At 43.8% G+C, this 22186-nt stretch overlaps 1 protein-coding gene across 5 annotated transcripts; it reads left to right on the top strand.

The window, feature by feature from the left end:
- Positions 1-190: 190 nt before the first annotated feature.
- Positions 191-17993, top strand: Fam161a (FAM161 centrosomal protein A). Of its 5 annotated transcripts, XM_035452740.1 has the most exons (8): positions 311-448; positions 5661-5777; positions 5856-6085; positions 8287-9435; positions 9790-9957; positions 11324-11423; positions 15298-15452; positions 16279-17993. In XM_035452740.1, exons 3-8 carry the CDS (start codon positions 5991-5993, stop codon positions 16400-16402), a joined length of 1791 nt encoding a protein of 596 aa, XP_035308631.1. In that variant the 5' UTR covers positions 311-448; positions 5661-5777; positions 5856-5990; the 3' UTR covers positions 16403-17993. The 5 variants fall into 5 exon arrangements, 4 of the variants coding, with proteins under 4 accessions (XP_027243824.1, XP_027243826.1, XP_027243825.1 ...); XM_027388023.2 differs by lacking the exon at positions 5661-5777 and having other exon boundaries at positions 192-448; XM_027388024.2 differs by lacking the exons at positions 5661-5777; positions 9790-9957 and having other exon boundaries at positions 193-448.
- Positions 17994-22186: the final 4193 nt, after the last annotated feature.

Genomic DNA, 22186 nt, shown 5'->3' with positions numbered 1-22186 from the left:
TCAGATAGTTATGCTTCTAGAATGCCCCGTTCACCGCAGGCTTCTATCAGAAACCATCATTAGACTTTAGGTGGATGGAGGGCTCGGGTTTGTGACAATGAGAAAGGACATTGCGTGTCTTTTGGACCCTCGCACCTCCTGTAGCGTACCTAGTAACCGAGCCCCTAGTAACCGCCCGCCCCAAACCAGGATCTGCGAAGTCGAGGGCGGCGCCAGCTCACCCGCCCCGGGCCGGCGCGGGCGCTCGGGCTCGAGGCGGGAGATGGCTTCGCTGCACCGGGCGGCCAGGCTGGTGTCCGGCAGTCTCCACCTGCCGGTGAATCCCACCACCGAACCAAGGGTCGCCCAGAACGAACGCGAAGACGTCTTGGAGACCTTGGTGTCGTCGGCGTTGGCGGTGGCCTTGGAGGAGGAACAGAAGACAGAGACACGGCCGGCGCGGGCGTTGGTAATGTGGGAGTCGGGCTGGGGCTACGGCTAGTCCTGGTCCTCACCGGCGGCGGGGACCGGTGGAAACGAGGTGCCCTGCTCTCTGCCCCGACTAAAAATTGCTGCAGAACTTTTTTGGAGAGCGTTTTTATAGCTGTTTCTAGAGTGTGCAAAGAACAGAACTTTACTTCCTATTCTCTAGCATATTTTGGGAATAATTGTTTGTTTTTTTGAGACAGGGTCTTTCTATGCAGCCCTGACTGTCCTGGAATTCACCAGGCTGGTCTCAAACTCGCAGAGCTCTGCCTCTGGAGTGCTAGGTTTAAAGGTGTGTGCCATGCCCAGCTTCTATTCACTTTAAAAGTCCAGAACTTTGAGTTTCAGCTAGCACTATGCTGATACAAAGACCCAGACACACAGGCATGTGCCTGCCACACTTGGTTTCCTAGCAGTGCTAGGACTGGATGGAGACTTTTGTTTTGTGCTTGCTAGGCCAGTGTTTGTACTAACCGACCCATGACCTTGGCTTTTTTTGTTTTATTTTAGACAGGGTCTCTTTTGGTCTAGGATGGCCTCAAACTCCTGATCCTCCATCTTCCAAATACTGGGATTAAATGTAATGAGACACCAAGCCTAGCCTGTAGCAAACTTTGAAAAGCAACCAACTTGAAGTTGTTTAGATTAAAGCAGATGGAGAAGCTGAACATGAGTGAGGCTCAGAATCCTAGCACGGGTTTTATACTTGATAAAGCTACCATTCAGTATAAGTTGTAATAGATTACAGAAGACAGAATATTTGATGGAGAGAAGTATTTGGATCCTGGGTGACTTTAGGACATGACTTCCTTTTCCTTATCTATAAAGGACTATAGTTGTCTCCGTTTTTTTTACCTTGTTCAGTTGTTAATAAGAACCAAAGGAAAGCATGAGTGTCATTTCTACGAAGTAATTTACATAAATTAGTAGTAATTATAACAACTGCCAGTTTGAATAATTTACTTGGAAATTAATTTATACTTTGGCTTGTTGTGGCATAAAGATCCATTCTTTGTATAGTTGTAGTTATATTTCAGAGTGCCTGTTAACTAAAGATTTACATTATAAACTTAGTTTGGGTTTCCAGGACCCAAGTAAAAACCTGGTATGTTGGCATTTGTCTGTAATCCCAGTGTTGGAAAGGAAAGAGACAGGCACATCCCTGAAACTTACTGAGAGCCCCCACTCAAAAAGTGAGGTCACACACACACACACACAGAGAGAGAGAGAGAGAGAGAGAGAGAGAGAGAGAGAGAGAGAGAGATTAAGGATTAGCCACCATGGGAGGAGGACTACGATAAGGGTCAGGAGGATCCCATATTCACTGAGAAACAGTGGGTGGCATGTTAGTTGCTGTGATTTCAGATCCTTAAATGTGAAGAATAGAGAACAGTGTATTCCAGAGGGGAGTAGGTGGGAAGATGAGTGACTGTTCCTCTGGTGGTTTCTGTTTTCCTAAAGAAAGGGTTATAAGAGCAATTTGTGGGTACGCCTGGGAGCAGCCAGAGGAGCAAGGGAAATGCAAGCATAGTTGCTGGGGTAATGGGAGCCATTTTCCAAAGGAACACAAGGTGTCGAGCAGGCCAGGTATCACTAGACATTGCTTGGTGTCTATAATTTGGTATTAGCATTCATAAAATGTTGTCTATTGTTTGGAAAGCTACATGTCAGTTATGGTGATAACCACTGAATATAGTCTCCTTTCCAAATATATAATGTTAGCGCATTTAGAAAACTGGGTCAGAAGAACTGTGAGTTTGAGACCAGCCCAGACTACATGGAAAGTTCCAGCCCAGCCCAGGCAACATTGCAAGACCTTGTCCCAAACTATAAACAAACAAACAAATAAATCTCAAACATTAGCTGGCTGCAATGGCTCACAGCTATAATCTCAGTACTTCTGGAGGCTGAGGTATGCATATCTCACTCAACATTGTTGTAAAACTCCTTCCTCCTCCTTTCTTCCTCCTTCTCTCCCCTCTTTTCTTCTCTTTTGGAGTCAGTCTCTCACTGTGTAGCCCTGGCTGGCCTAGAACTCATGGAGACAGGCTGGGCTTCAAAGAGACTTACCGCCCAGATTAAAGTCATGTGCCTCCGTGCCTGGGTCCAAAGGACCTCATGTAGAACAGGCCAGTCTCGAGTCACTATGTAGCTCAAACTGACCTTGAACTCAGGGTCCTTCTGCCTTCTGAGTGCTACCAGGCTCAGCACTGAAAAGAAGAAAAGTTTAGGAAGAATTCCAGAACTTCAGATAAACTCTGTAGACCACAACACAAATAATTCCTCATGGTGCTGACACTAGTACCACCTCAGAGAGGGTTGGTTCATCCGTAAGTGGGTCAAGCCAATCTCAGGATTAGTGCCTTACCTAGTGGTGCTTACAACATGAAAAGCTTAACTATCAAGAGGGGAGAAGATAACCGAGTGTTGCATGTGGTGTCCGGCACACTACATGATCCTGGGGCAAAGGGCGAAGGTAAAACTAGAATCAGGAGTTATTTCGCAGCCATTCATCTGTTCTAGGTTAAAAGTGAAACAACCAGCCGGGCGTTGGTGGCGCCTGCCTTTAATCCCAGCATTTGGGAGGCAGAGGCAGGCGGATCTCTGTGAGTTTGAGGCCAGCCTGGTCTCCAGAGCGAGCGCCAGGATAGGCTCCAAAGCTACACAGAGAAACCCTGTCTCGAAAAACCAAAAAAAAAAAAAAAAAAAAAAAAAGTGAAACAACCAGGAGAGTTTATTTGAGTTTTGCTTGCATTAACAGTGAGTAGCCACATGCAGACCTCAGTGTGTGTGTGCAGCTCCTCAGGCCTGTCTCTGCTTCCACCCTGCTGTGTCTCCCTTTCACACAGTTCTTCCAGGCCACAGTCCCCTGCTGTCTTCAGTGTAGATGACATAGGACCTGTTAGAGAGTCTGTGGGGGAGAGAATGAGCCACGGGTGTTCTGTCTGAAAACTGCCCACTGTTCTCCTAGAGGGCATATGTTTATAACACACTGGCAGTTTTACAGCCTGAGTTTTAGGTTTTCATTTATGTTAGGATCATGGGCCTTTTCCTTTGTATTCAGTAAGATCAGGTGGTCCTTCAGCAACCTGCCCTTCCAGACACAGCTCAGTCTTGCGAAAGGAAACACTGCTGTTTTCCTGTGGTGGAAGCTTACATATTCTTTAACTGTACATTCTTTCTTTCCACAAATATGTACTGGACATCTGTTCTTGGTCAGGCTCCTTCCTAGAAGCTGAGAACAAGAAAGAACCCTGCAAATAAACTCTTGCCTTTGTACAAACCCTTCTCCAGCTGGAGCAGGCCCGGGTATACAGATCAGCCAGGACGGGGCAGATGGTGTGAGTAAACACTTCTGGAGAAATGAAGTGGAGAAGAGGACTCAGTGAGTTGGGAGAGTGGCCATTCCAAAGGGGATAGTCCACGAAACCTCTCTGGAGGTGGTGTTTGAGTGGAGAGTGGGCGAGTATGCTGTGCAGACTTCTGGAGTGCGAGCATTGAGAAAGGGGGCAAATGCAGGGCCTTGGGGGAACTCTGCTCATCCCCCCTGCCCCCATCATTTTTTTAAGATTTTTATTTATTTATTTATCTATTTATTTATTTATTTATTTATTTTGTATACAACATTCTGCTTTCATGTGTATCTGCACACCAGAAGAGGGTACCAGATCTCATAATGGATGGTTGTGAGCCACCATGTGGTTGCTGGGAATTGAACTCAGGACCTCTGGAAGAGCAGCTGGCGCTCTTAACCTCTGAGCCATCTCTCTAGCCCCCGCCCCCATCAATTTTTATTTACGTGAGGCAGTTGTCTGTGCAGGTCTAAGTGATTACCATGTGTGCGCAGTGCCTGTGGAAGCCAGAAGAGGGCGCTATATCCCTAGAACGGGAGTTAAGAATTGTGAGTCACCACGTTTATGAACCTGGGACCTGAACCTGGGTCCTCTGCAAAAGCAACAAATTCTCCTAAGCAACTCATGTGACATACATTAAATAGGTCTTTGGCCCTATGAGTTGTTGATAACAAGTTTCTACATTTCATTTGTTTTCTAGAATTTATTCCAAGTGGGACAACACCAGCCTCTCAAAAACTTTAAAAAAAATAGCAACAAAAATCTGAGGCTAGATAGATGGCTCAGTGGTTAAAGCACTTGGTGCTCTTGTAGGGACTGGGATTTGGTTCCCTGCACCCACACCAGGCAACTCACAACCACTTGTAACTCCAGCTTCAGGGGATTGAACCCCCAGCTCCATGGGCACCTGTACTCACCCATGCACACAGGTATGCACATAATCTTAAAAATATGGCCCTCTGTCCATCCATCCATCCATCCATCCATCCATCCATCCATCCATCCCCTCCTTTCTCGTTGTGTTGGGAATAACCCCACAGTCTGGTACATGCTCAGCAGACACCTTACAGCCAAGGCCCTTCTGCAGCCCAAGGTATGATTTGTAATGGACTCTTCTGAATTTTCCCATTGGAAAGGCTCAACAGACTTATTTTATGAAATCATATCATTATTTGAGGAAGGGTTTCTCACTGGAATCTAGAGATCACTGATGAAGCTTCAGGTCCTGTCTCATCTCCCCAATGCTGGGGTCACAAACTTGTGTCACCACGCCTGGCTTTTTTATGGCTTCTTATGCTTGCATGGCAAGCACTTGACCAACTAAGCTGCTTCTGTAGCTCTAGAAAGTGAGGTTTTTATCTCTTTAAAAAGAACAGAACGATGGGTAAAAGGGATGAGAGAAAGTCCAGTCAGAACCCTCCAGTCCTGACTTGTATGTGGAGTGTCTCCTGCATGCAAGTGTACATGCAGTATTTCTCCACGCTCACTTCTCCTGCCCAAACTGTCTGCCATACACAGGTGTTACTTTGCTTGCTGCCCACAGCAGTGACCCTTCTGAAACTCTCTTTGCCCCGTGTCCTTCTCCCCTCCAAGGTCATCCCAGCCTGGGTCCTTGGAAGAGCAACTGAGAACTGTCCCTGGGCCTGCCCTCTCTCCACTGCACACCCTTGGAGCCCCGAGGCAGGGACCCCTCAAGAGCTGGCTGTAGGTACAGGAGAGTAGCTTCTCTCTTGTCAGCAAAGATGCACAACTCAGAAGAGGCTTCTGGTTGAAATCTGCGTAGCAGTGTCCCATTCTGTCTTCTGCAGTGTTAAGTGTCCCAACTTGAATATTTACTGTCAGTTTTCTAGGTACCTAACCATTATAAAATGGATTGAAGCCAGGCTTGGTGGAACACACCTTTAATCCCAGGGAGCAGAAGGCAGAGGCAGCCTGCCTGGGCTACAGAGTGGGACATATGTAAGAACCAGCGTTTGGATCAGCATCAATTGTTTATTTCATTTAAAATAGCATATAATGGATTTCTCCTCCCATCAGGCTAGTGGTAACAGCTTTCCCAGGGAAAAAGAAGATGTGACAATCCAGGACATTGTGGACTTTTCTGATGTTTACCACTCTAATGAAGAGTATTTCAGGAAACTAAGAGAGCTAAAGGCCGCCCATGCAGAAACCATGGCAAAATTAGAGAAAATGTACCAGGACAAGCTAAATATAAAAGACGTCTGGCCAGTGATCACCAGGGAAGATTATTCTAGTGTCTCCTCTAGGTAAGTTTGTGCTCGGTGTCATCTGAGGACTGACCTAAGATAAATATTTAAACTAAGTATGAAACAAAATATCCTGGAGTATTTGCTTCTAAATATCAGGTCCTCAGCAACAGTGAGAGCCTGTCTAACATACATTTGGGGTTTGATCTCCAGCATGGTTTGGAAACAAAATTGAACTTAAGGATGACACTCTTGCTGAAAATGCTTTCCTGCCTCCCACCAAAAACTGAGCATGACCTCCTGTTTCTGAGACGCTGGAGTGTCATGTCTTTGGGTGTCAGATCTCAGGCAGGCCTGGCACACAGGAGATAGACAGACTAGGTCCTTCCTAGTATTAATGATATATAGAGGTGGGATTTTATTCAAAATGTTTAATGGCTTATCAGTTTATTAAGTTACCTCTTGCTTTGAGGGTCATTTAGTGGCCATCTGTTTGCTTGTTTGTTTTTATTGTAATTTAATGTGTTTTTCCTGCATGTTTGTCTGCACCACATGTGTGCCTGGTGCCCATGGAGACTTGTGAGCTGTCATGTGGGTGCTGGGAATTGAACCCAGGTCCTCTAGAAGAGCAGCCAGTGCTCTTAACTGCTGAGCCATCTCTCCTGCTCCTTCACCTGTATTTTCTCGCTTTACTTATGCTTACAGATATGTAGCAAAATATTTAGTCTGGGCTGCTTTGCTTATTTACTCTTTTTTTTATTTTTGAAACATGATCTTTACTATATATAGTCCAGGATGGGTCTTAGAACTTACCATATTCCCTTATGACCTCAACTTTCAGCAGTCCTCCTGCCTCAGCTTCACAAGCACTGAGGTTACAAGCATGAGCCAGCATGCCCATTTTTTTCTCTCTCCTTTTGAGACAGAGTCTCATAGAGCCCAGATTGGCCTCAAACTTGCAGTGTGACCAAGGATAGCCTTGAACTCCTACCTACCCCCCACCCCCACCTCCACCTCCCAGACGCTAGAACTTCTGTTGTACAAAGCCATGCTTGTTTGAGCTGGGCCTTTTGTTGTTTAAGATCAAGTCTCTCCGTGTAGCCCTGGCTGTCCTGGAACTTGCTCTGTAGACCAGGCTGGCCTCAAACTCACAGAAATTCGTCTACCTCTGCCTCCTGAATGCTGGGAATAAAGGCATCCACCACCATGCCCAACCAGGTGGGCCTTCTTAATGAAAATTAAAGTTTAATTTTAAGAATAGGTTAACATGAGCTACAAGTTTTAAGATACAAGTTTTTAGTTCCTTTTTTTTTTTTTTTTTTTTAATCAATCTAGTTTCAAGGTTCATCTCTCCTGTGAACTTGCTTTTTTTTGAAACTGTAAGCTGATCATTTACCTAATCCGGTTGGTTAGCTATCTGTGCATCTCCTGTGTGCCAGGCCTATCTAAGATCTGACACCCAGAGAGGTGGTGGTACAACATGACACTCCAGTGCCTCAGAAACAGGAGCAGCTGGTCATGCTCAGTTGCTGGTGGGAGGCAGGAAAGCATTTTTCAACAAGAATGTCATCCATAAGTTCAATTTTGTTTCCAAACCATGCTGGAGATCAAACCCTGAATGCATGTTCAACAGGCTCTCACTGAGGCTGGTCTTGAACTCCATATCCTTCCAGTCTTGGCCTCCATTAGCATGCACTTGCATGCCCAACTCAGTTCAAACTTGGTAGAGGAATAGGAATAGCAGATATAGGAAGCAAGGAGTAGTCTTCGAGACAGAAGCAACTGTGTGTACCAGGCACGGTGGGAAAGGACTCTAAGAACGGTGGCTAGGGGAGGGAAGGGGGGAGCAGCAGGCTAGTCCTGACTGATTGTCAGTTCAGACTTAGAGCAAAGAGGAATGCTTCAGGTAGGAGTGACGTGGTCAGACACATTCAAGATGGTGACTCTGGGATAAGTAGAAGTGAGGCATGGGGAGCAGCTGGCGCCTCAGCTCCCTTCTCTGGAAAGTGAGTTGCTTAGATAAGTCATATCCTCTCTCAGCTCTATTCTAAATACAAACGATAATTTTCATGATCCTTATACAGCTACTCTCTTATACAGCTGGTTATCCGTTCATCTTAGAAAATCTGTAATTACTTTAATCCTACTATTTGGCTGTATAAAATTGAAAGTGTGCCCTAATTTTTCTTCTTCTTCTTCTTCTTCTTCTTCTTCTTCTTCTTCTTCTTCTTCTTCTTCTTCTTCTTCTTCTTCTTCCTTAGTTCTGTATCGGAACAGAACTGCCCTCACCCTGGCTTAGTGACATCGTATTCAGAGCCTGACATAGGCCAGTCGCCCTCCCTGTCCACTACTTCTGACGAGGAGCTGCCCAGCCTGGAGAGAGAGGCCCCCGGGGAAAGCAGAATGACAGCCTACGCCAAGGAGCTCATCAACAACATGTGGACTGACTTTTCTGTAGAAGATTATATGCAGTATGACTCTGACGTCCAAACATCTAAGAAAACAAGGAAGAAACAAAAACCCTGGGTGCCCAGAGTGACGGTGCCTGTGCCCTTTCAGATGACAGTTAGAGAGCAGAAGAAGAGAGAGGCTGCCCAGAAAGCAAGGCCAGATCCCCAGAGTCGACAGAAACTGCTCAAGAGGGATGACGATGACGATGTGGAGTGTAAGAAGAAATTCCGAGCCAATCCTGCCCCCTCCTGCATACTGCAACCATTTTATGAGGATATGGTCAGGCAGAATGAAGAGCGGAGGAGGACCTCCAAGGAGAAGAGCAAAGCCGCGCTCCTGGCCTCCCAGAAGCCATTTAAGTTCATTGCCAGGGAGGAAGAGAAGCAAGCAATCCGTGAAAAGCAGCTGAGAGACCTTTTTAAGTCTAAAAGGAAGACGAAGTGGTTTAAAGCCAGACCTGTGCCTCGTTCAATTTACAGGTCAGCTGCAAATGACAAGTCAAAAGATGACGAGTTCTATAGGGACATCAGGACGCAGCTGAAGGCCCGAGAACTGCTGCAGAATTCGTCCTGGCCTTGTAGGCAGGGCCAGGGACATTTCAGGGTCCCCCGAAGTCCTGGAAAGCCAAGGGGTAGACACAAGTGCAAGTGCCTGTGCCCTGATGATGGAAATTTTGCTGAGAAACAATGGAAGGAGTCCTCCTCAGAACCCAGTTTTCAGAAACACTCAACTCTTTGTAAACAGTGTGGTCTTCATGAATACTCTTGTGACTCTGCTAAAAGACAGAAGGTCTTGGCAGACCTTAGAGCAGATGAAGAAAATCTAAAAGAAATACTCTGGCCTCATCCATCTCCAAGGCTTAAGTCACCAGTAAGAAGTGCATGCACAAAGCCCAGGCCTTGCCGGTGCAGCCCTCCGATGCCTACCCTGTCTTCCCGAGGGCGGGAACAAGCCATCAGGTAAGCCCTGGGTGTGCGCTGTCTGACATGTGGTCACTGTGCTGGCATATACAGCCCTGGGGGGTTTTAGCTTGGTAAATCTGAAATTGCTGACTTCTCTGTAAGGTATTGTACAATACGGTAGGATATCATTTGCTAGGAATGCTCTCCTAAGAAACGAATGTGATTTCTGTGTTTCCTGGGCATAGACAAGTTTATACCATCAGTGTCTCTTGGATTTCCAATGACATGAGTCAGATTTTGGTCAAAAGGTTGCCTTTTTTTCTCAGCCTCTGAGTTATCCCAGGTTAAACCTTTGCTGGACAACTTTCTCCTTGGCTTAAAGGGAATTAAGCCTTAGTTTGTTGCCCTCAGGAAATCACTTGAGGAAAAGAAAATGTTGGAAGAAGAGAGAAATCGGATCCTAACTAAACAGAAGCAAAGAATGAAAGAATTGCAGAAACTCGTGGCAACCCGGGTTAAGGCTTATGACTCACATCAGGGCTTAGCCCAGATGTCTAAATCCAGAGTAAACCAGCTCAGGTATCTCGGGAGAGTCCTGAACGAAAACGTTGACTTCCAAACTCAGCCTCTTCTCTTCCCTCCCCTCCCCTCCCCTCTCTTCCCCTCCTCTCCTCTCCCCTTCCCTTCCCTTCCCTTTCCTTGCTTTTCCTTCCTTCCTTTTTAGCCAGTGAATACCTAGATATGAAAATGGTGTGGCAGCTTTATGTATTTATGTATTTAAATAATTTTTGTTTTTACTCAACTTTTCATACACATATGTGCACATACACATTTGATGAGAATCGGTGTATACACTCGCCTCCAGAGCAAAAGTCACAAGACTGTGGAACAGTAACATTTTCTGTTATGGCCTTAGTTAATAGCTATGCTTTAAATACCAACATAAAACCTTTTTATTTATATGTGTGTGTTCTTATTTATATATTACTTAAATGTTTGGCATATATACATACATATATACACATGTATATGGTGCTGGGGATATGTGGATCAAACCCAGGACCTCATATATGCCAATGAAGCCCACTCTACAACCAACTGTAGAACTGGGAACATACTGTATCTTGTGACTATTTCCCTGTGACAACTAACAGCAGCCGCAGAATACTAGAATTCTCTAGAGCAGAGTTGAAAACCAGTGTTGCAAACACCTACAAATGATCATTTTTAAGCAAGAAAATCTCTCCTCCAAAGTTGGGTAAGTAATATGATTTATTAACCTTTCATCTGATTTATAAGAACCAAATACATGTATTTGCTTTACAGTATAGCATTAGCCCACTGACAGAGCCTAGTTTGATGAATACAGAGTTTACCTATAGACATTAGTAACTTTCAATGAGTAAGCATAACTATTGTAAAGTATTATTTTCTATACCCATGAGACTCTTGCCTTGATTGCTTTTAGTATATCTCACCTAGAGAAAAACAGTGCAGTTTACTTCATTGTGGGATCTGGTCCAAAGAATAAGTACAGTGAGGTTCTTGCAGTGTTGCCACTGACCTTTAGGTGACCTTATTGGAGGTGAGGGGGAGAGCAGGGTCTTGGTTTTGAAAGAATTTTTTTTAACATACCTGATTTGGACCAGATTTTCTTAGTTTTTGTGTACTTATAAGACACGTTTCGGGTTTTTTTTTTTTTTTTAAATACCTTACACCTTGAAGACTTTTGAAATCAAAATGTGCAGACTGTCCCCAGGGCAGTACAATGTGTGCTTTCAGAACCTAGGACTTTTATTCTCCACTTAGAAGAATCTTACGGTCTAGAAAAGGAACCAAACTGAACTGTGCGCTCTGAATTTCTGATTTGTCTTCTGAAGTAAATGTCCTAATGCAGCTTCCGTAGCTGACTTTTTAAAGTGCCATTACCTTTATCTGATTCTAGAAAGAGTGAAAAGGCAAGGATGAAAGAATATCGGCGAGAACTGCAAGAGCGAAATGAAAAACTGCAGCAGAGGCCAATGCTGTTCGAAAGAGTCGCCCAGGTTGTGTTTGTTGGAATGTAGAGCCATCCCCAGCTTTCTGTTTCTCAGGGTCTCTAGTTTCCAAGCTTGAGCCTCATCTTTCTCCTGTGCCCTAGTATTGCTGAGACGCTGTTTCTGGGGCAGCTTCATTCAATCCACTAAGGAAGTAATTTTGCTTAAGATCTGATGAGGCTTGTAGCTCAATAAAGAACATTCCATTAACCCAGTGTGCCTCAAGATATTCCTGCCACAGCCTGCTGTTAGTGTCTTTTTTGTTGTTGTTGTTGTTGTTGTTTTTGGTTTTTGTTTGTTTGTTTGTTTGTGTTGAGACAGGGTTTCTCTGTGTAGCCCTTGCTGTCCTGGTTCTTACTCTGTAGACCAGGCTGGTCTCGAGTTCACAGAGATCCATCTGCCTCTGTTTCCCATTGGGAATAAAGGCGTGCCCTACCACGCCCAGCTAGTGCCTGTTCTTTTTAATCAGGCTGGTTCTGCTATTCTTGTGAGTCTTCGGGATATGGTTGAGAGGTCGCTGATGAATTAAAACATTTGGTTTGAGACCAGTGTCTGCAACTTAGTGAGACCCTGTCTCTTAAAAACATTTTAAATTTGGTGTTTATTTAAATTATTTTACTTTGTGGCTGTGAGTGTTTTGTCTGCATGCATGCCTGGGCTCCATGTGCTTGCTGTTCCTGCAGAGACCAAAGGGCATTGGATCCCCTGGAACTGGAGTTGTGAGCCGCCATGACTGCTGGGAAGTGAACCTAGGCCCTCTGTAAGAATAAGTGCTCTTAGCCACTGAGCCATCTCTCCAGGTCTAAAAGCATTAAAAGCCAAAAAGTCAGACCTTTCTGTTTTCCCATTCTGTCAAAATGGGCACCAGTTAGTACTCCTTGACACCTGTGCTGGCGTCTGTTCCCGTGGGTTCCATTCATTCTCATTTTCAGGGAAGGTCTCAGTTAACTTCCCCAAGATTGCCTGGAAGGGGAGGTTATCATATAATTCAAGTCCAAAGAAGGGAACTAGTCAGGTTTGTAGTTAGTAAATAGCAAACTAGGGTCAGAACCTGAGTTGATCTGCTTCCCTTAGCCCTTCTTCCTAGAGGATGTTCACAGCTCACAGCAGAGTGGCGGAGTTCCCTGTGCTTCTTGCTAGCCTTTAATTGGGAGATGTGGTCCTAAGCATCATAGGCCTCAAACTCCTACAAAGCCAAGGTGAACTTGAACTTCTTCCTCCTGCCTCTACCTCCCAAGTGCTATATTTACGGGTGTGTGCCATTACAACTGATTTTATGCGGCGCCAGGGATCAAACTCAGAGCTTCATGACAGCAGGGCAAATCAAACCAACCCCTCTCCCTCCCACGCCCCACGTCGTCCCAGCCCTCCTGTTAGCAGCCTTAGCCTGTCTCCCACTTCACCCTCCTAAGCTTTCACTCTCCATGTTATGTCCTTTGCCTTTGGTCCTGCCACCCTCTCTGGCTTTGATTTTGCAAGACAGGGTTTCTCTGTGTAGCTCTGGCTGTCCTGGAACTCACTCTGTAGACCAGGCTGGTCTCAAACTCACAGAGATCCAAATGTCTCTGCCTCCCTAGTGCTGAGGTCAAAGGCATGCGCCACCACCATCCAGATAGTTCTAAGTCTTTATATGCCATGGTATCAGACCATCAAAGATAAAATCATCAATACTGTTATCTTTACTTTGGGGGGGGTGGTATTTATAGCAAGATCTTGTCTTAAAAAAAAATAAGGTAGAGTTGCCCCAAGTTGAAAGTCAGTCTTATTTTGAGGCAGGTCTCATGTAGCCGAGACTGGCCTCATACTCACTATGAAGCCAAGGACAACCTTGGACTTCTGATCCACTGCCGCCTTCTGGGTGCTGAGATTGCAGATTGTGTTACCGCTCCTGGCTTACATGGTGTTGGGATTAGATCCCAGACTTCCTGTGGATTAGACTAGCACTGTATCCATGCCTAACCCATGGTGTCCTCAGTGCATCGGAGTTGTTTCAGCTTGCTTTGTTCACTTCCGTAGTCTCTGGAGCACAGTTCTCATTTCTCGCTTGGTTTTTAGTTCACCAAGACTTGTTGGTGTTCTACAGCCTCTGGGCACATTTACACTTGTGCGTGCGTGCGAGTGTTCGTATGTGTACACCAGAGGTGAATTTTGAGACAAAGGTTTTCAGTGAACCTAGAGCTTGTGGATTTGGTTAGTCAAATACCGTGGTACATTCCTTTAATCCTAGCACTTGGGGGGTGGGCACTGAGGCAGATCAATCTCTGAGTTTGAAGCTAGCCTGGTCTACATAGGACCAGAAAAGCCAGTACTACACAGTGAGACTCTGTCACACTTGCACTGTTTAAAAACTATTGTCACTGACAGTGGTGAAATTAACAAAAGTTTGAAACTATGTGTCTTTTTCAGTCTCCCAGAGTATTTGGAAGGCATGATAATATCCCTCACAATTGATCTTTGCTATTTTGGCTTCTCCTACAGAATTCTAGATTGAGCAACTGTGGTTTCCTGTTTTCTTGGGCGTTGATGGGCACTGTAACATTCCGAATATGTGGTGCTTTTGTTCCCCAGAACTGGTCTGTTCCTCAAGAACCTTGCTTTAGGTGCAGGTGCAAAGGGAATTCCTGGCCACAGATGTCCTGTAAGATCTGCTCAGAGGAGCTAAGACTGGGCTCAAACCAACACTGAGCACCTTGTCACCAAGTAGCTAGCTGCTTGAAGTCTATGGGCTCAGGACTGACTTTCAACTTGTGACAACTGTGCCTTGCTTTTCCAGACAGGATCTTACTGTGTGGCCCTCCCTGGCTTGGTGGCCAGGCCATTTGCGCTAGGATTGAAGGCTTTTGTTTTTTTAGGTTTGGGTTTTTTTTTTCATTGGTTTGGTTTTTCTTGGAACTAGGGAATTAACCTAGAGCCCCAAGCATGTCTATATAAATGCTTCTCTACCAATGAACTGCATCCTAGCCCTCAATTAGCTGCAACTGTGGAAGGATCATTGAAATTCCTGTGGACCTCCAAGAAGTGACATTCAAGATATTTGAACTCAACTTTAACTATCCCTTTTTTTCTTCCATCCAGTAAAGATAGCAGTATTGATGATTTTATATCTGATGGTCTGAAATCGTGGCACATAAACACAGAACTACACTGGATGCATAAAAGAGCCACACAGCCACTACCATGCTGTCCTACATTCCAAACTGAAGCAGACATGTGACCTTTGTTTGCTTGCTTTTTAGATAGGTCTTGCTGTATATCCTGGCTGGCTGGTCTGGAACTCATTGTGTAGGCCAGGCTAGCCTTGAAATTGTGTTAAGCCTCTTCCAGCCTATGCCTCCTGCATCCTGGGACCACATCGCGTGTGGCCCATAACTCTCTTTCCTTATTGATCTTTTCTGGAGGTATCTTTATGCAGCCACCTCCTCTAGGGGTCATCACCTCTAACCTGGGATCAGCGTTGCTTTGTTTTCAGTTTTTCCTGTTTCTGTAAATATATCTAGTATGTTAAATACATTCTTTTGTGTTCTTCCGAGGGTTCCTTTTGCTCAGTGTCACATTTGTAAGTTATCTGCCATGCCATGTTGTGGCAGCTGACTGACTGGTTTATTCATTTTTCTATTTGTGACTGTAGTATAGCTTACTCACCCCTCCAAATGTTGCCAGGCTTTGGGATGCTCACAATGCTCAGTTATTACAGACAATACTGCCTTGAGCATTCTTGTACCTGTCCTCTCCTGGTCCATGCCTAAACATGTCAGTCATAGAAGAAGCATATTTCAGTCGCTGAGTCTGTCATCATAGTTTTCAGTGGTGCCTTTAAATCCATACATCTTAATAGAAATTTGCAGTGTTTGCGCTCATCTGAAAAGGTTTGTGTCTCCTATAGAGAAATGCAAGGATGGCAGCAGAAAAGCGCTATTCTAACACTCTAGAAGCTCTAGGACTGTCTGAGGAGTTTGTTTCAGAGAAAGGCCAAGGTGGAAAGGCGCCTGAGAGCTTCACCAGAGAAGAGCTGAGAAGCCGCACATCGGATAAAGAAAGGTAGCAGCTGCAGGGAAGCATGCTCTGCGCTTTCCTGTTGTTTTAAAACCATTTACTTGAGGGAGTGCATGTGAACCTGTGAAATATTCTAGTGTTTCCCCATGTTTGACACACTATAAATGTTACACAGTGATAAAACATTTGCCGGGCGGTGGTGGCGCACGCCTTTAATCCCAACACTTGGGAGGCAGAGGCAGGCGGATCTCTGTGAGTTCGAGACCAGCCTGGTCTACAAGAGCTAGTTCCAGGACAGCCTCCAAAGCCACAGAGAAACCCTGTCTTGAAAAACCAAAAAAAAAAAAAAAAAAAAAAAAAAAAAGAAAAAAAAAAAAGAACAAAAAACATTTTGTTCTTACATCAAGCTTATATTTCTGATATATATATATATATATATATGTATGTATACACATATGTGTGTGTATATATGTATGTACTATGTATATGGTTATAGTTGGGGGAGCTGCTTTAGATTGAAATATGAGGACTCACCAGTCAGTGGCACAGACCTTTAATCTCAGCACTGGGGAGGCAGAGGCAGGTGGATCTCTGTGAGTTTGAGGCCAGCCTGGTCTACAAAGCCAATTCCAGGTCAGCCAGGGCTACACAAAGAAAGCCTGTCTCCAAAACCCAAAGAAAGAAAGAAATAGGAGTCAAGTTTCAAGATAAATTGGTTGTCAGGGAATACTTAATTCCCCACGGGTGCTTCCATAGTTCTCCTAGTAGCTGTCGGAGCGTGTGGCCTGGAGGAGCACCACCTACATGGTGGCATGGTCACACAGAGCCATGTGCATGTACATTGACAGATTAATAACATTTCTTCCTTTAGCTCTTATGAAGAAGAAGGAGAGAATGAGGAAGAAAACTATTTTATTGATGCCAACAGCCAGGATTCTTGCAAGGAAAACACTGAAGAGGTTAAAGAAGGTAGAGAAGAAAATTCTGAAGAATGAACCTGAATTGCAAGGTTTCCTCTCACTGAGCCTCTCTGTGTGCAGCCTCAGGACTGCAGCCCTGCACTGTGGTGACCAGAGCATGTGTGGGGACAACTCTCACACATGCAGGGCTGCTGGACCGGAACATCATGTTGGAAAAGGCTGAATCCACATAATGGGTGATCTGATTGCTAAAGTACAGCTTTACCCTATGTGTGCTGTTTATGATAATGATTATTTTGTATTTTCAAAGTGTTTTGGGGGTTGGAGAACCACAGCTGTCATAAATGGATTAGTTCTGATAATGTACACTTATATTTGGTAGGGAAAAGAGTTTGGTATGGAGAGAACTATTAGCTTTTGAAGATCTATTTTTAATTTAATAAGTATTTTCAACTTTTCTCTGAAACATTTTTAAAATAAGTAATATACAGAAAAAATAGGTACTTGGAAATTTACAATTTTTCCACTTAAAATTTACTGCTAAATTATCTATAGTATGGCTACTTTTTTTTTTAACCTTTTTTTTTTTTTTTTTTTTTTTTTTTTTGGTGGAGATTAAATCCAGGGCTCACACATACTTGCATGAATTCTACCATTGCGCTATATCCCTAATCCCCCAAATTATTTTTGATAGCTAAAGTGTTAAAATACTTTACACTACTCTAAAAATCCTACGTATTATTGCATCTAGAGTAATTATGGCATTTGTGCATGGTAATCTTTTTGCTTGTTTGGTTGTTTTTGTTTTTTTTTGTTTGTTTGTTTTTGTTTTATTTTGTTTTGTTTTTTTGAGGCAAGGTTTCTCTGTGTAGACCTGGCTGTCCTGGAACTCACCACCGGTCCACCTGCTTCTCTCTCCTGAGAGCTGGGATTAAAGATGTGCACCACCACTACTCATTTTGTGTGGTAATCTTAATTAAAAGATACAAGTCCTTGTTCTAAACATGCTGAAATTGTGATCCTAACTTGCCAAAGGAAAATCCTAAAAGTAATTCAAGTTTAATCTTTATTGCTAACTTACTTGTACCTTCCTTTGTATGCTGTGTTACAAACTTACTGTCTCTGTTAAGATTTAATTTGATCTTGAGTCATCTTTCACTCTTTAAGCACATTTTTTTTTTTGAAAATTCAAACTAATCTTTAATTGTGCTACAGGGTAAGACATCGCCTGTCTAACAATCGGCTTTACAAAGAACTAATAACAAAGGCGGGTGACAGCGTCTCCCAGCCACTTCTCTGTGCTTAGCAAGGTGTGCACTCAGCTGGGGTTCAGGTTAAATTACTTGCCACTCTTATTAGATTGCTATGTCCTTTAGAGGTGGCATCATTTGAAAAGTGTCACATTTGTAATGCCATTAGCTGTTAATGCAGGCTTGTACATATGGCAGACGCCTTAATGCAGATTTGAATGAGTGGATGAATGGCTTTCAATTATAGTTACAGTTACTTCCGAGTGTGTACAAATGGGTTTAGAAACATTTCCAACTTTCCGAGGACTTGTAAAACAATCCACAAATTGTTATATTTAGAATGTTACTTCCACTCTCCTTTTCTCAACTTCATGGAGAGAGTGTGGTTTGAGACATTAAAGGCATTGGAACCAGTCTCCAGTTTTCTTGTCTGTTGAAATGGAGATAGTACCTCTTTGGTGTAGAAATCTGTTACAGTCTGTTCCTAGTGCTGTGATGATACCAGGGCCACAGACATGCTAAGTCTGTACTGTGCCACTAAGCCCCACCCCAGCCTCTTTGTTGCTTTCTTTAGTTTGCTCTGCTTATTTGTCCAGATTGGCCTCAAATTTGCACCCCTGTTTTAGCCTCCTGAGTGCTGGGGTTACAGATGTACACCACCATCCCCAGCACACATCTTTACTTTTAGAAAAGACTTGATTTTCTTCTTCTTCTTCTTCTTCTTCTTCTTCTTCTTCTTCTTCTTCTTCTTCTTCTTCTTCTTCTTCTTCTTCTTCCTCTCTCTCTCTCTCTCTCTCTCTCTCTCTCTCTCTCTCTCTCTCTCTTTGAGACAGAGTTTAGCTTTGGCTGTCCTGAATCTCACTCTGTAGATCAGGCTGGCCTTGAACTCAGAGATCCACCTGCCTGCCTCTGCCTTCTGAGTGCCAGGATTAAAGACGTGTGCCCATTAGGCAATGTGATTTTCTTTTCTTTCTTTCTTTTTTTTTTTTTTTTCAAGACAGGGTTTTTCTGTGTAACTTTGGAGCTTGTCCTGGAACTTGCTTTGTAGACCAGGCTGGCCTTGAACTCACAGAGATCCTCCTGCCTCTGCCTCCAGAGTGCCAGGATTAAAGGCGTGCACCACCATTTGCTTCTTAATTGCATGTCTGTGTGTATATCTATGTATGGGTATGTGAATGTGAATTCTGGTACCTATGGAGGCCAGAGTGTGCCAGCTTCCCTAGACCTGGGGTTCCAAGTGTTTTGAGCCAACTGATGTTGGGTACTGGGCACCAAACTTGTGTCTTTGCAGGAGCAGTAGTACTCTTTTTTTTTTTTTTTTTAAAGATTCATTTATTTATTATGTGCACAGTGTTCTGTCTTTATGTTGCCTGCAGGCCAGAGGAGGGTACCAGATCTCATTACAGATGGTTGTGAGCCACCATGTGTGGGAATTGAACTCACGACCTTTGGAAGAACAAGCAGTGCTCTTAATCACTGAGCCAGCCCTCCAAATGCTACCAGCTTGACATTATAATTGGAAAACAATCATTAGGTCTCAGGAATGGTCTTCAGAAAAGATAAAGAAAAGAATATAGCCCATGGTTTGGATGATAACTATTTTCCCAGTTCTTACTATTTCTTTTTAAGATTTATTTTTATTTTATGTGTGGGTTTGTGGGTTTCTGCCTGCATGTATGTCTTGTCTCTGTATCATGTGCAATGCAGTGCTCTCAGATGAGGGTGTCAGATTTCTAGAACTAGAGTTACAATCAGTTGTGAACCTCCTGAGGGTGTTTGGAAATGAACCTGGGTCCTCTGGAACAGCCAGTGCTCTCAAAGGCTGAGCCTCTTACTGTGTTTTTATGTTACAGATGGAGGCTGGCACTGTGCTCAATGAAGAGGGAAAAGAAAATTCTCTATTCTGAACTTTCCTTGCAGCTAGGTGGGCATATTATACCATATTAGCCAGCAAGAATCGGGTTTGTGGAAACCCTCTGAAGGGAAGGCAGCAGCTTGTCCCCTTGGCCTTTTCTCTTTTTCTCCTTCTTGAGTCATTTTCACTAAGCAGCAGAATAGTGTTCTTAATTCAAGAGATGTTGCCAGCTCCTCCGCTCATCCCTATCTGCGATAAATGCTGAGCATGCAGTGAGAGCCGTCATTTGTCTGTTGGAAGACTGCTTACTTTTCCAAAAAGAAAAATGTCTGCATTAGATTATGAGAATGGAACCACAAAATAGGGTATCAACATGGAAAACAACACCAGGGTCTTGCTTGAATAATATTTCTGTTCTCTTTGGAGTATTAATAAAAAATTCTCAGGATGTTGTTCCTCCACAGTTTGGTGAGATTTTATAACTATTGCTGTCAGGGCTGTGGAGACCAACTGTGTCCTGCCTCAGTGGATGCTATGAACCAGTGTTTCCTGTTTTTCCTGTCAGTCCAGCTAGGGGAGTGGGATTGGCTAGGAAGGGTGGCTGAACTGTTTCGCTTTCACTCATTGACTGTTTTTTAAGGAATGAGGGTTGTAAGAGAGTTTAAATGCACACACAAGAGGAGCAACTTGTCTAGTTCCTATGTAGAACCTATTCCGTTAGCGTAAGTGTAGTGTTTATACTTCAGTTGTCTTCTGTATAACTACATTGCCATTATAATGCCTAAAATGCATACCAAAAACATATACTTTTCTTGGTACTGAGGATTGGATCCCTACTACTGAGCTACACCATGGCCAAGAAAACAAATATTGATGCAATACTTCAGTCCATCTTGAATGCCCACTTGTCCCAAATAATATCTTATTTGATTTTCTGCCAGTTCTGGATTCATCTTGGGCAACAATAATGTATTGATAATATATGCACTTTGCAATGACATTTTGTGAGGAGGCACAAATGGTCTGTTTCTACCACTTTTACTGATGATAAATTTGATCACCTAAAGTGTCATTGTCACGTATTTGTGTTGTGAAGCCTTCTGTGTCTCTTTATAACATAGTGGGGTGACTGTGAGAAATGTTTACTTCTATAAATATCCCTGGATAATCTTCCCTGGATGTGTTGTGAAACTGGGGATGGTGAAATGGCCATTTTCTAATTGTTTATCCAGTCGGTATTAGAAGGCAGTCTCTAAAGGGCTCCCTGCTTCTTTATGTGATGTGTCACTATGACTGATGAATTCATTTATTCAACGTGTTGTAATTATTACCATCATTAAATTTTTAGGATTATGCTCAAGTTGTCCTGGATTAGACCAGCGTGAGGCCCCTAAGCTCCCATCAGTTGGTGCTCATCTTAATCTTCCGGCACAACAACAGTTTTAAGAGCCAATTTGTATTTCCCTGCCCAGTTCTGGAATCACTCATTAAGTCCAAAGTCCTCTTATGGAGAATGATGTTTCCCCCTAAAATAATGAGACTACTACTATGCCTGGCTTGCAGATACTAAAGTAATCAACAGACCTAATAAGTTCAAGTAAGACACAGATTTGTGAGACTTTAGACTAAGTCCTATTAAACATATACAGTAGCTTTTTTGTTTTGTTTTGTTTTTTCAAGACAGGGATTCTCTGTGGCTTTGGAGGCTGTCATGGAACTAGCTCTTGTAGACCAGGCTGGTCTAGAACTCACAGAGATCCGCCTGCCTCTGCCTCCCAAGTGCTGGGACTAAAGGTGTGTGCCACCAACGCCCGGCTAACTCTTATATTTAAAACCTTTGGCATTAAAAATGTACTTAAAAAATAACAAAAATCCCAGGCCATCACTGGATATGGTGGAAAGCCTATAGTCTTAGTACATGGGAGGTGGGCACAGGAGGATGGGGAGCTCAGACTGGCTTTGGCTATGTAGCTTTGGCTATGACTAAGTCTGTATGCACCAGGGATGAGGCTCATGTGACAGAGATGCCTGGTGTACAATATTCTCTGGGCTTTATCTATAACACTGACTGAGATTGGGCACTGTGGTTTATACCTGTAATACCAGCACCTGGGAGGTAGACATTCAAGACTAACAGCTATACAGGGAGTTCAAGGCCTAGGTCAGACCCAGTCTTGAAAGCAAAAGACCTCAGATGCAGCGCATAGTTGAGATAAATGCTACAGTCCTGATAGGAAAACACCACGAGAAACTAACAAGAAGCTCTTATTTTACAAGCATCCTATATGCTCATGTTTAGAACTCTGAATGATATAGAAAGGCCTAAATACTGGTATCTATGTTGGGTGTTTTGCTTGTGTCTGTAAGCCACTTGCATTCCTGCTGCCTATGAAAGCCAGAGGAGGGCATCAGATCATCTAAACTGGAGTTACAGGTGGTTGTGAATCACCATGTGGATTTCAGGGATCAAACTCAGGTTATCAGACTTGGCAGCAAGTACCTTTACTTCCCGAGTCATCTCGCTGGACCCCAAATCATTCATTTGAACCCTGACTGCTGCTGCTGTTTCCCACTTACATCTAATTCTGAGACTAGATTTGTTTCTAGAAACCTTTGTTTGTCTCCTTGCCCACTTTGTGGATTCATTGCCATTTTGGTAGATCTTCATCCGGTCAGAGCAACCTTCTTTCCATGGTGTTTTCTCCTTTCCTGGGTGTCTTCCTGGTTTTCCTCCCGAATGCTGCTAGAGGTCCA

This window comes from Cricetulus griseus (genome assembly GCF_003668045.3).
Source record: "Cricetulus griseus strain 17A/GY chromosome 1 unlocalized genomic scaffold, alternate assembly CriGri-PICRH-1.0 chr1_1, whole genome shotgun sequence".
Classification (NCBI taxonomy): Eukaryota; Metazoa; Chordata; class Mammalia; order Rodentia; family Cricetidae; genus Cricetulus; species Cricetulus griseus.
Note: the sequence above shows the minus strand (reverse complement) of the source record. Positions and strands in the feature narration are given on the sequence as shown.

Bases quoted from the DNA above. Each gene is read 5' to 3' on its own strand.
- Fam161a (XM_027388023.2), top strand. From the start codon at position 263: ATGGCTTCGCTGCACCGGGCGGCCAGGCTGGTGTCCGGCAGTCTCCAC. The intron at 6,086-8,286 runs GTAAGTTTGTGC...CTTCTTCCTTAG, and splicing joins TATTCTAGTGTCTCCTCTAG to TTCTGTATCGGAACAGAACT. The intron at 9,436-9,789 runs GTAAGCCCTGGG...TGTTGCCCTCAG, and splicing joins GGGCGGGAACAAGCCATCAG to GAAATCACTTGAGGAAAAGA.